The sequence below is a fragment of the Equus caballus genome, chromosome 20, assembly GCF_041296265.1.
Source record: "Equus caballus isolate H_3958 breed thoroughbred chromosome 20, TB-T2T, whole genome shotgun sequence".
Lineage (NCBI taxonomy): Eukaryota > Metazoa > Chordata > Mammalia > Perissodactyla > Equidae > Equus > Equus caballus.
In genome coordinates this window covers 65,030,731-65,045,369 of record NC_091703.1, presented here as the reverse complement: position 1 = coordinate 65,045,369, position 14,639 = coordinate 65,030,731, and the positions used below count along the sequence as shown (strand labels likewise).

The 14,639-nt window shown below is 39.1% G+C and overlaps 1 protein-coding gene across 4 annotated transcripts in view; it reads right to left on the bottom strand.

Annotated features, from left to right (window-relative positions):
* Positions 1-14,639, bottom strand: part of COL19A1 (collagen type XIX alpha 1 chain) — a 312,975-nt gene that overhangs the window by 283,278 nt on the left and 15,058 nt on the right. For all 4 annotated transcript variants that reach the window (XM_023625139.2, XM_070245772.1, XM_070245771.1 and 1 more), the window contains 2 exons: positions 8,466-8,540; positions 7,508-7,607 (listed from right to left, as the gene is read on the bottom strand). In XM_023625139.2, coding sequence (XP_023480907.2) covers positions 7,508-7,607; positions 8,466-8,540 — 175 coding nt within the window. The remainder of the gene's footprint in view (positions 1-7,507; positions 7,608-8,465; positions 8,541-14,639) is intronic.

Below are 14,639 nucleotides of genomic sequence, written 5' to 3'. Positions count from 1 at the left end.
CACCACCCTTCAAAGTGCACCCCCCCCCCCAACCCTGCCCTCAACACACACACTCAGCCATAAGCCACAGGGCAACTCTGGCACCTGAGGGCTGAGGATAAGCAGCCACGAGTTGAGATTGACTGGGTCCCAATCGAGCAGCATTTTCATGGAAGGGACTCACAGTAAAGGCAGGAGTGACATGTGTTGACAAGGAGGTTAGAACAAAAGAACATACTTGCTCCTGAACATGAGCACATGTGTAACGCTCTTGGTTCCTCCCAGAAATAACAAGAGTAGCCTTTAAGAGGGAGCTGGGGTTCTACAGTTGTGCAGGTAGAGAGTAGGAATCATAACAATTTAGGCACCAATGTTAATGTGACATCATTTAAACCCCACATACCAACGAGGCCTTGGAACAGTTAGATTATCTGAGCCAGAATGAGGTCAGCATTATATAGAAAGTATTTAAAATGTGTATTGGATCACAAAAAAAGAAGGAAATCTGCCTAAGGACATCAGAAAGGGCTGTGTTTAGAAGGTAGGATGTGTACTAAGCTTTCTAGGATATGCAGACTCCAAATGGCAGAATGGTGGACAGAATATGACAGAGAGAAATGGGGACGCAAAGGCAGTTCAGGGCAACACTTGGGTCGTCGGCATTGGAGACAGGTCAGAGGTCACCAGTAACTTTGAAAGAGAAATTTCTATAGTGTTTACGCAGTCCTAGTCAGATATGAGTGGGTTAAGGGATATGTGAGGAAGTAAGAATGGTCAGTAACATTATCCCTTTGAGAAGTTTGGAGTGAGAGGGACTGTCAAGGGGAAAATGCTTCCAGAACAGGGGAGGATTAAGCACATATTTGTAGACCAAGAGGCCAAGATACTGTGGAGAGCGGCACTGAAAACAGAAGAGCCAAGGGGATCACGGTGGATCTGGGTCTTAGAGGGGGCTGGAAGAGGAGATTAGGAGCACAAGTGAAGGGGTTGACTTTGGAAAAGAGGAGGGTGCCTCCAGAGAGCACAGCTGGAGCAGAGAAAGTCTGAGGTAGAGAACGGAAGTTGAGAAGGCCCATACACGAGGAATAACTCGGGTACAAAACATCTGGCCGACTCAATCTCATATTCAACCAACCAGATGTTAATTCCACACGGCACTATCACGCATGTCCATGTTAATTAAAATTTTCACCAAACCTGTGATTGCTTTCAAATTGCATAGATATAGCCAGGGTGAGATGAATTATTAAAAACAATTATTTGAATACATCATTTTTTCAGTTTAAAATTATAAAAATTTCACCTAATCTGGGACCAATGTGTTTCAGGAAGCATAAGTGCTGACTAATATGAGGCAATGGACAAGGAGTACCAAGCTCGTGAGAGTCACATAAAATAACATGAGAGGCTTTTGGCTACTGTGCTTATTTTCTGATTAGCCTTTGTAGGTAATTTGAAAGAATGGAAATGATAAATTAATGACTTATTAGCTGACACAATGATTCCTCCTTGATTGACACACATTTTAAAGTTTATCATTGAAATCCCAGTTGTATCTTACTACCTGATATCTGAGAATGAGGATTAGACTATCCAAAGGTATATTACAAAGTATGGAGTCATAACAATCTACCAAAAAAATCTGCAGAGTTGCTATAAAGTTATTCTTAGGTACTAGCACAATAAAACATCACGCCTTACTACAGTCCATTCTCTGGCTAATTCATAAATTCAAGGTCATGTTTAAATTTAGGTTTACAACCATTATAAAAGCAATACATTTACAACCACTAAAGGTTAATAACTAATTAATCCTCACAGCATTTTTATAGGCCTTATTTGGTTAAAGATGACTGAAGTATGTGCTGCCACGCTTTCTTTCTTTTGTGTGCTCTGAACCCGCAGTGCGCACTCCACAGGTACACACATACAACCTCCACCCAGGCTAACGCTCTGCGGCTGCTTAGAAGACTTGATTCGTTGGATAAAAAGTTGAGCAAAGAAGGAAAAAATCTAATATATAATCCAACAGTAGAAACAGATTAGTCAATGCCTGTCAAATGGGCCCAAGTAATTACCAAAGTAGGACACCTTAATTTTACTACTTTGTGATGACATTTGCATTATTATGACTCCTCCTAAGTAGTACATTTAACTGGTACTCACTACTCTCAAGATAAATGGCATAAGGACATTTTAACATAAGATAATTTACATGTAATTAGTCGCAATAAAATAGAAAATAAACTCCAGAGATCTGCTGTATAACATTGTACTTATAGTCAACAATAATATATTGCACACAAAAATTTATAAAAATAGTAGATATGTTAAATGAGCTTTCCAAAATAAAATTGATATGAATGTTGTAGAACCTGTATACATATGATCAATTACTGATAGTGTTTACTTTTCCCCAAACAATATTGAATTATATGAAATCTGAAGGAGGAAAATCACAACTTACTTAAATTTAGTGATGATAAAATTAAATGTTTCCAAAACTGGGGAATGGAAATACTAAACTGATAATATTTCATATTCCAATTTGTTATTGGAATATATTGACATTCCTGAATTTTCTAGAAAAAAGTAAGAGAGGTTCTTGTGATGGAGAAGTAAATATTTCCCTTCATTCTTAAAATCTGTACAATGATACTCTTAAAATTCTCTTCCATCAAATATATACAATTTGGCTAAATTGTATGATTTAAAGAATTCAGTCATTGTGAACCTATCAGGCTTTTCTTTTCATCTTAAGAATTTATGACTTAATGACTCCCCTCAAATTTTGGTACGCCAAACTAGGAATGATGTGTAACCATCGGTCAATCTCATATAAACAGCTGGACAACTTTTTAACCAAGTCACATTTCCTTATATAGGAAATTCCCATCTACAAAATGATAAAATGCCCCAAATGAAAACCCAAGGGATGCATAAATAGTCATTCTCTATAGTTTAATGGAATTGTCTAGTAATCCTCCCAAAATGTTCAGCAATTAGGAGCTTCAGTATCAGAGTTCTGAACATAATTTTGAGCCTCAGAATTTAACCAGTTTTGAGAACTTGGAGAGGTCCCAAAGAAGAGCAGTAAAAATAAACCATGGGTTAGAAAACTGGCCCTTATGAAGGAAGGAATGAAAATATTGACCATCAGCCTTATGTGTGGTGCATAGGGAAGTCTAGCCTTTACGGGAGAAGGCTAGGAGTTGAGTCCCATGGCGTGTGCTTGAATGATGGAAAGCAATACAGCCCAGTGGGTCAAGGCAAGAGAGAAAGAGGCATGGCTTTTCCTTGCTCTGTGTATCTCTCCAGCAGGCTCCAGGAAGGTAAGACTAGACTCATATTTTTTCACCAGTGTAAACCCAGAGCCTAATACAGTACCCAGTCCAGAGTAAGCTCAATAAATGCTTGTTGAATAAAGACTAGATTGCATTCATTTCAGTGACTTATTGAAAGCTAACTTTTATTCACCCTTAGCAGAACAGAAATATTTGGGGAACCTCTAAAACACTTATATAGTAAGCTACAACTTTTATTTGTAATTGCTACAAGTTTTAGTGAAAACAAAACCAGCGGCCAACCAGGTAGCATGGTGATTAAGTTCAGTGTGCTCCACTTTGGTGGCCTGGGGTTAGCAGGTTCACACCCCCAGTGTGGATTTACACCACCCATCCAGCCATGCTGTGGTGGCATCCCACATACAAAATAGAAGAAGATTGGCACAGATGTTAGCTGAGGGCCATGCTTCCTCACCAAAAACAAAACCAAACTTTAAAATGATAATTTCTAATGTTACTGAAGTCATTGGGTAATATGAAGAATAGATGGATGAAACAATGATGGGACATAATTAGGAGTCTACAGCAAGATCTTTTAAAATGAACTGGTAATTCTACTTTGGAAAATCAATCTTATGGAAATAATCCTAAACATAGAGAAAAACAACTGTCCTTTACAGCACAGCGTTATTTGTAACAGTAAAGACCTGGAGGCCATGTGAAGATCCCTGTAGAAAGGCATGCCCAGGGGAGAGTCATTCAACAGCAGCAAAGACAAGGTGCAGATCAGGCTGCAATACACATAGTAGCTTTGCTGTATTTAGGACGATTTCCAGGGGAACTGCTAAGGTCAAGAGCACTTGAAAAACTCCTAAAACATACTGCACATCTTCCAAATAAATAATTTGGAGGTTCCTAGTTGCTGAGGATTCTTATGTCTATAAAAACATAAAATGCAAATGAAAGTATCTTCTACCAGCTCCTTTTTTCCCTGTAAAGCTGTGAAACCAAATAGCCTTTGCTTGCAGAAAGCAACCGCCAATTTAATGAAAGAGACAGGGCAAGAGGACTCCTCTTCACTGGAGATTTATTTACTTGTAACAAAAGCTAAGGGGACCATATCTGTCAATTACGCCACTGTGTCTAGCTACAACATCCAAGTTCATAAAATCTTATTAAAGTTAATCTGTGTAGATTGGTTTTTCACACTAGCCTAATTTCCCCCATTCTTAGGAACTGTTCCAGTTGCAAAAGCCACCAGCTCACGGGAATCATCCTAAATCAAAGAGGCTACAGACTTGAAACACACGTGAGCCCTCCCTCCCTCTTTCTCCTCATGGTCACAGCACTCTACTCTCCTGAACCCAATATGGCCTCCCAATCCTTCTGCATCTGGAGAGCCAGCAGCTGTCAATCACACAACCTGAGAGATAAGGCTTTTCACCATCCTTGAATCCAAAAATAAGTCAGGAAATCCACTTCCCTGGTACATTGAAAATTGATTGATTTCCCCACTGGCCAGTCAAAATAAGGGTGAATTGCTCCTTCAGAATCAAGAGTGAGTAGAAATTCAACATTCATCAGCTCTTCGAAAATATTCAACTACTAAAACATTTTTATTTAAAACATGTTTCTGTAGAAGCAACTAATGAAAGATAAGGACTATGTTATACCAAGAAAATAAGATGCTCCATAATATGTACAGTTTGTGTATATTTCTCTCAAAACATCACTGTTTGCCCTGATCCTTGCCAAAACACAATTTAAAGATCATCAGAGTGTGATCATCTGGGATATAGCCCTCAATATGTATAGAAATAATGAATTATTTCTTTCACATAACCAGAGATACTTGTAGATACAAGAAGCCAAGGGAATTTCCTCTAAAAAGATAATTCTAGAAAACTAGGTAGCATGCCACCCAGAATTGTTTAAAGTCCCCAAATACTTAACATTTGCTATCCCAAAGAATACTGAAAAATGGGTATGAAATACAACCAAACATATAAAGCTCCTCGGATATTCCCTGAGCCCATGCCATGTTTAAGTATACAACAATGTGGATTCGGAGGGCCCTTGCAAGAGCAGCCTTTGGGATCCCCACATCAAGCCAGGCTCAAGGCACTAAGTATGCCCAGTAGATATCTGACCAACACTCTTATTAGATTTCTCCCTCATAAATCTCATCTGGAAAATGCCAGAACAATAAAAACAAGCTCAGGCACAGAAAGAATCCCATTTTCCATATAAAATAGTATCTGCCTTTTCCCATGCTGATTCTGCAAGGCAGCTTATTTACAAATATATAAATAGCTGCAACTTTCCTCCAGTCTCATTGAAAAATCAAAATGGCACCATGCAAGGTTTCCTAGCGTACGTGGCTCCATGAGTGAAATGTGAGTGGCGACGAGCCAACCGACTTGACACTCGCTAGTCAGCTTGTCCAGATACCCTCCAGTTTCCTGTAGTGGAGGTACCAGGGTTCTGCCACACAGAGCTGAAGAATTCACTTACACTGATTGCCCAGGGATTGCAGAGCGACTTAGAGCCAAAGGTCAGAAAATAAATTTCAAGTCATACCTAATATTTATTATCACACATATGCAAAGGAGAACAGCATTGCCTAAACGTGGCAGCAAGTTTTCCAATGTAGCTACTTAATATTAGCTAAGTCTTCTTACATACAGGCTCAACGAATTTAGAATGATTTTACCCCAATCCTTTAGCCACCTGGTCAGAATTACACAGGTTTAAATCATCAGGAAGAGGGCAGGAGAGACAATGCATTGCAATTTTTGGAACAGAACTTATTGCCTTTCTTAAATTCATTAATTGAAGTTATCTACTAGTAGTTAAGAAACATCTACACCAATAAATACATGAACTATCTATGCGATACATATTGACTCTTCCTTACTGCATATGAACACCCAAAATGGACCCACTGTGCCCTGAGTGTTCAATGTCTGTATGTGAAGCACTAACAGCCCTGAGACAGGATAGGTCTGCACAGCTCCACCAGACAAGCTCCCACTCCATCCCCAATATCCACTCTCTTCCTAACACGCTCACTTCTCGCTGAGTGAGAGTGAGCAGTTTACTTTTGAGGAATCATATGGTTAAACTAAAAGTGCCTAAACTATCACAAAATAGAAGATTTAAAGAAATTTTTCTCAAGGAAAAAGTGAGTTAGGAACCTATTCATACAGAGCAGCTGAGGATAGGTAATGAGACGATTAAGGCTGTTTCCCTTTGAGAACTCAAATGCTGAGATTCGCAACAACCCCCGGCTGGTAACTCGAATATCAGGCTACCCATCAGGAAGTGAAAACATTCATATATGTTCTCACATGAAAACATGTGTGCTGCGTATTAAACCAAACAGCATTCCGATGCTTTTTGCATTGCAGTTATTCATACACTGGAATGTTCACCTTGGGCTCAAAGACTAAACAGCAAGACCGTATGTACTGTACTTGCCTTCCCGATGACTCAGGCTTTCTGATCACTCTTTACCATCCCTAATCACATACAGCCACATGGGGCATTACGATTGCCGACAGGGTTGCTGACCAACTGTCAGTATTTAAATGGCAAGTGATTCTTTTTTTTTAATCTCAGGTTTATCAGTAGAAAAAAGACAGTAAAAATAATAAAGGAAACCTTTGGTAAATCTGTTTTGAAATGAAATGCGTATCAGGGCCAAAAAACCCCCCTGAAAAACAGTTTTTATTTACTATTTACTCTCTAATGAATTCCTAAGGGCTAAGTTCTTTCACTTTAATTTATCAGAAAGCATATCCACAGGCACGAAGCAGGCAGAAATAAATACAATGAAAATCAATCTTTTGTCTCTAAGGCTACATTGTGTCTTGTGTCTTCAAGTTCCCATCTAAAATCTAATTTGGGTTATGCTTACTTTAAACATAAACACTATTTCTTCAAAAATGTACTTAATTACTATTCTCTAAAGATTATGCCTCTATCTGTATGTGTAAATAGTATTCACACCATAGAACGAGATCAGGTTGCAAAGATTACATACAACAAATACACAAACAGCCCATTTACCACAACATTCAAGTGAGTATAAACTACTGAGGAGATTTTTTAGTTTTTAAATAAATTATTTGGAATCCCCTTAGAAAATAGTTTCTACATTACTATTTTACTAAATTGCTATTTTACTAATAATGCTGCTATAGTATTATTAAAATATAAAGAGAAATGATTATTTTACTTACATGGTATCTCTAATAAGAAGTGAATTTCCCAATTTGAAACAAGTGTGATCCCCTTCACAAAACACACGCCTCAGGGAAAAGCTCTCTCCCACATCAAAGCCTGTGAAACATGACAAATGATTCAATCCAGCAGTTTTAATAAATTTGCTAAACTCACCGAGATAGTGATTTTTCACTAGGATTTTTTGTTGTCTTTATCTATGGACAGATTTATTTCAAATAAAATGCTGTTCTTTGGGACCAGCAAAATTCCTTGATTTCATTTTTCTCCTTTTAGGATATAGGAGGATGAAATATGTTTCAAAAGACTCCAATATTAATTTGCTTTGACCCAGGAATTATCCTAAGCAAACAATCAGAGTAGTTCATTGTAGCAGCTCTGATAGCTAAAGATAGAAAATTAGTTAAATAAAAAATATTACAGCCATTCAATTGAAATCCAAGCAGCCTTTAAAAAAAACCGTGCTTTAGAAGAATATATGTTGATATGGGGAAATGCTTGGATTTCAAATGCAATACATGTATTATGATTATGTGTGCATGTGTGGGGTTGGGGGGCTGGGGGTGGGGAAGTGAGAGAGAGAACGGAGGATGAAAGGAAGAAAGGGAAATAAAGATAGGAAGGTTACACCAAAATAGGAATCATGACTATATTTGGGTAGTGAGATCTTCTTTCTCATAAATTTTCTTTTTTAAAAATTTATGGACAATGGACATGACTTTTACAATTTTAAATAACTTTTTTCTCCAAGAACTTGAGTCGTTGTTGGTCTTGGCTTAAACGATACAGAACTCTGGTCTCAGCATGTTTTCTACATCACCCATCTTCTTTGTTTCTAATTGTTTATATTGATGTTATCATCAAATTACAACATGAAAGAATCAGCTACAATATATAGTGCATGTTTGGTGATAATTTTTTACAAAATGCTTCTTAGTAAAGGATTATAATGCTTACCTGAAACTTCAAGTTCATCTCTGTTGTCTTGTGTAAACTGACGTCCCTCTGTTCTCAGTATAGGGCATTGTTTTTCTATTAAAAAAAAAAAGCATTGAGGATTTGCACTACATTTTCTATCATTTTTTTCAAATAAATTTGAATTACAGTACAATCAGAAACAAGACAAAATGGAAATAAATTAAGCCACCTTATTAAATATCTACAGAATGAGGATGAGAATATTACCCACCTCACAGTGTGTGTGGAGGATTACACTTGTTTATGTGTGTGAGGTGCTTAGCACAGTGCCTGGACACAGCGAATGCGCGTTAACATTAGCTATTATTATTGTAATCACTCTTATTCTAGCATTCTAATCCACAATACGATGGCATTTGGAGGCGGCCTTTGGGAGGTAATCACCTTCAGATGAGGTCACAGGAGTGGAGCCCCATGATGGGACTGCTGTCCTATGAGGGCATGGAGAGCCCCTTTTCTCTCTCTGCCATGTGAGGACACCAGTAAGAGCCCTCCCTGGAACTTGGCCATGCTGGCACCCTGCGCTTGGACTTCCCAGCTGCCTGAACTGTGTAAAATAAATGTTTGTTGTTGAAGCCACTTGGCTTATGGCACTCTTGTTAGAGCAGCCCGAACTAAGGCAGCCGCACAGAAGGAAGTTATTAAAATAAAATTAAAAGGCAAAAAGTGAAGACCTCTGCCATACAAAAATGGCCTATACTGAAAAAAATGAAATAAAATCATAAAGGAAATATTAATTATGTGTGAAGGCACTTAATTATATTCAAAGAAATAAAATATAAATTTGCTCTCCACTCAGGTGAACTTACATGTTCAATCCTAACACAACACACTAATGCAGTAGTATACACGCATACACTAATGTTTGATTATCTGGGGTATGTTTAATCCAACTGAGGCTAGATTCTAGGAATGTAACAGTCAGTTCAGACAAAATTGCAGCCAAATTTTAGAATATGCCATGGTAACTGTGTAAGTGGAGAGATCTCAAAATAAATTGATTAAATATTTTGGCTTGCAATCACAACCTTAATTCTCTACATCTAAAATTCATGTTTGGGCTTCATGACCTAAAAGTTTAATACAGAGGGGACATAAACTGCATAAAACCAAACTGTCTCCTGTTCTGAGAAGGTGGGAACTACACCAGATTCTCCAGGTCAACCGCTGGGCAACTCAGGCCCTCGTTTCACAAACGAACCACAGACTTCAGGGGCCGTGACAGGGCATCATCTGAATGCATTTAACCAGGAGAATTGAGCAGATTCTAAAGAGCGCTACTACTCAGATTTAAAAGCCACTATACACGTAAATGAAATTATAGCATGGAAAAACTTTAGGGACAACTTAGCTCCTTCGGAAACTCCTATCTCAGAGATCTTAACATGATTGCAGGTCCTAAATAATAGTAAGATTGGACATTTTCTAAACATTACCAACGTTTTATCTGAATTCATAGTCATTGTTACAAAAACCAAGCATCTCATCAAGATCTCTGCACTGAATAGCAGAGAACATCGTTGAGAGGAATTCAAGTCCTATGTTACTGAAGGCTAACCAAGGATTTAGACAGGAAGACTCAACATTGTTAAGAAGCCAATTCTCACTTTTACCTCTAGATTCAGTGTGATAACAAGTAAAATCCCAACATGTGCGTGTATGTGAAAACTGACAAGCTGAGTCTCAAATTTATATGGATCTCTAAAATACTAGAATAGCTAAGGCAAAATTGAAGAACAAGCTGGAGAACTCACACTATCAGATACCAGAAATTTTTATAATTTGATGCTGGTGCACATAAAGATAAACAGATCAATGGAACAGAGCAGAGAGTCCCAGAACAGACCTGTTCACATCTGGTCTCCGGATTTACCGCAAAAGGGCCACTGCAATTCAGTGGCAAAAGGGGGTCTTTTCAATAAACAGTTCTGGGTCAACTGGATCTCCACAGAGAAAAATACACAACCTCAACCCTTACCTCACACCACGCAAGGAATTGGAGATGACCTCAGACCTCAGCGTGAAAGGTAGAACAATAAAGGACCACAGAAAAATGTGAAATCTTCATGAACTTGAGGTAGCAAAGCTTTCTTAAAAGAGATACAGAAAGCACTAATTATAAAAGATTGATGAATTGGACTTCATTAAAATTAAAATCTTTATTAATCAAAAGGCAACATTAAAAGAGTGAAAAGGTAAGCCACAGACCAGGAGCCACAGACTACGGCACTGCATATATCCAATAAAGTATCATATCCAGAATATACAAAGAACTCTCACAAATCAATAAGAAAAAGATGGAAAACCTTATTTTGAAAATACTCAAAAAATGTACGCACTTCAGAAAAGAGAATATTCAAATTGGCAACCCGCAAATGGAAAGGTGCTCAACATCATTAGTAATCAGAGAAATTCAAAGTAAAACCACAATGAGATACCACCAAATGGATGAAAATTGAAGAACTGACAGCACCAAGTGTTGATGAGGACGTGGAGCAAGGAGAACTCTCCTGCGTTGCTTGTGGGAGCGGAAATCGGTACAATCACTTTAGAAAACTGTTTGGCATCATTTACTAACGTTAAATATACATGAACCCTATGACCTGGGAATGCAATGACCCAAGAGAAATGAGTACAAAAAATGAGTGTAAATGGCCCTTTAGAAGAGAATATTCATTATGGTATTACTCATATTAGTCGAAAACTGGAAACAACCCAAATGTTCATTGACAAGAGAATAAATGCATAAATTGTGGGATATACAATGAAAAACCATGGCAATAAAAAAAGAAGGAACTACTGATACATGCAACAACCTGGACGAATCTCACAGAGATAATATTAAGTGGAAAAAATACCATTCCCCAAAAAACACATACTGCATAATTCTTATATGAAATTCAAGGGGTTGTACAACTAATCTATGTCAAAGTACTGGTTACTTTGGTAGGGTGTCAACTGGGAGCAGACACAGGAAAGCCTTCTGGGCTTTGGAGATGTTCTATATTTTGATCTGGGGTGGTAGTTACACAGGTATATAAACACATATGTAAAAATTCATTGCACTGTGCATCTAAGATTTGTTGACCTTAACGTGTAATACCTCAATAAAATGAGGAAAACAGTATGTCTATGAGAAAATAAGCTAAAAGTGATATTTGCAAAACAAATCAAAATCACATCAAACTTTCATAATGACTTTGAACAACTAAACGACTGTAATTAATGAGATTAAATTCTTCACAACAGTTGATGACTGGCAAAGCACATCTTCAGACGGCGGAAAGGGACTTCCCACTATGACACTTTCGTAACGAGGGGAAGGTATGCTGGCCTACTGCCAAGCTGGAAACAGTATATATCTCATTTAAATTCTTCCAGGGACTTAGTGAATATATGATGTCAAAGCAATAAACCTGTCTCTTTGATATGAATGGAATGCAACATTTCCAATGATATTTATGAAAGTATTTCTCCACTAAAGTGTTTAGTTTATGAAAATCAAATACAGCTTCATCTCTTTAGAATTTGTGCTTTGTTATGAAAAAGTGAGCAGAACCAATGAGAATTAAATGGTAACTCCTTGGAAGTGAGATTCAAGGCAGTCATCTGAACACATGAGCCTTAGGGATCCATCACCTTAAAACAGCAAGGCAGCAGAAGTGAACACAGGCTGGACATGCTCACTTCTCTAAGTATTGGCACATACAACTGAACATGAAGTAAAGCACGCTTTTTGAGTAAATGTACATTATCTTGAAGAACTACTGGTAGTTCAAACATCCAAGTTCAAACATCCAAACATCCTGTCAGGTGGACAGAGGAGAATCTACAGCAGTGTCACTTCAGAGGCTCTTGGAATGTTCCAGAATCGCAAACTTCACCACAGAAGATGCACTACTTAGGGACCCTTCATCAACAGGCCTTCTGAAAACCAAATGCATATGTTTTTGACAAACTCACGCTAAGATGTCGTTAGTGATTGTCAGACCCACTTCCCTCCTGACTCGGCTTGAGGGACCCTGGCAGCATCCAGGGCTGGAAGGAGGTTGAAAGGGGGCAAAGGAGGCAGAAAGGAAGGCTGATAGGTCAGATGCGGGTCAATTATCTGGATTTTATCTAGATAGCCTCAAAAACTACGTACTTTTCAAAAGATTTTTACCCTTCTCTCCCTCTAAAAATCAGAATCCTGAGGCCCTAAGAACAAATCATTCAAGAGGCCCATGTGAGTGTCTGTAAATCCCAGAGCCAGTGGATGGCAGAGCTGAAAGAAAGCCCAAGGTTCCTATGGTCCAACTTATTTTTCTCTGCTTTGAACATTATGTCTCAAAACCATATTCTAAACAAAATAATAGAGTACCTGTGAAATGCTCCTGATTCTGTAGTAGAAATGCATTTTGTTCCCACTCTCAGTCTGAAACATGCGCTTTAAAAAACTCGCCTTTCCCCTCGATCTCTAAATCCTGCTCTTTTCTTACCTGCTCACTTGCCCTCCTGTTGGACTGCTAAGCACTCTAGCCTGGAGATTAGATGCCATGTCTTCTGAAACATATTTGTCCTATCACAGTGCTGGTATTCTCTATACTCACTCATAGAAAGGACTGTGGATTAACAGAGTAATTACTGAAGGCATGTTGAATTCCCCCCTTCTCCTCTCAAAAAGCTAAGAAGCCCAGACCAGTCAGCATCTATAATTTAACTTTTCGTTGTTTCAACTGATTTAATACAGACAAGATTTGTGAGTGTTGCTGATGCTCATACTGAAAATGGACCCATCACTCTCTGTGGCCACAGAGGCCTCCGGCCTTAGGAAAAGCCAGGAGGTGAGGTCATTCCTTGTGCGCTACAGACACAAGGGGAAAATTAAAATTAGAGGCATCATGAAAAATAAATGTGAACGTGTTTTATTATCCTCTTTACAGTTTGTTGAGGGCTCTTAGTACGACCTGAGCTATTTATATACAACTTCACCGATGGCAGGGAAAGAAAATGTATTATTTGTCTACTGGAGATACCATTTTTATTTTAACTTTGCTAAAGTGTACACATTTCCACACATTTGAACTTAAATAACAATGTATTAAGAATACTACTGTATTACAATATCCAGTTAACTCTGAATTAAGCTTGTTGAGAGGCCTTTGGGGCAGATTTGTTACTGAAAGGTATAAATCTACAAGCCTACCCATTCACATAATACCTGGGAGGAGCCCCAGAGGGCAGGGGCTGACCATCCCCCAGAGGTCTCCCAGGGCAGTGTGTGTGGCTTTGGTGAATTTACGAGTCCAAGGCATAGCCTTGACCATGATGGCTTAGAGATCACACAGAGCACAGAGCCACTTTTCAGTAGCCTGTGCGCCTCACCTCCCCCTCCTCCTCATTGGACTCCAGTCTTGGGCCTTTCTTTCACACGCAGAGCACGCCCCTGCCTCAGGGCCTTAGCATGTGCTGCTTTCCAGGTATTCACACGCCTCCCTCTCTCACTGCCTTCCTGTCTCTGCTTAAGCGTCAGGCACGAGGGCAGCCTTCCCTGACCACGCTCTGTGATCAAACCACCGCTCCTGCCTCCACATCGTGTAGGTTGCCAAATACAGCAAATAATATCACTAGATGCCCAATTAACTTTGAAAGTCAGATAAATAATAAGAATGTTTTCAGTATTAGCATATCCCCTGCAATGTTTGGAACATATTTATACTACAAAGTACTCCTTCTTCATCTGACCACCCTCTGTGACTGGGTGCCCCGTATTTCATGTTGCAAGCCTACTCGCATGTCCAGGATCTGTGAGGCCAGACGTGATGGCAGCTCGTACTAAAGAGGGGACAGTGGAGACGGAAGAAAGGGGAAGAACTGGTACAAGGATCACCAGGACGTGACAGTTGACTGAATGTAGGGAGGAGGGAGGGGGCGGCTCAGCTGAGCAGAAGCGGAGTTTACTGAAACGATCCACGAGGGGAAGAAAACGATTTAACAAGGAGTAAATTCATCGGCGGTGAGAGAGGAGGAGTTAGAAATGTTCCCTTTGAGGTGCCATCAAGAAATTCAAATGGGGGAGTCACTGAATAGACAGAAAGGTGGGTAGGAAAGAGAGGCCCAGGCTCCTGGGGGTAAATCTGGGAGTGACTGGCAGAGCAATCATATGGAAAGCCA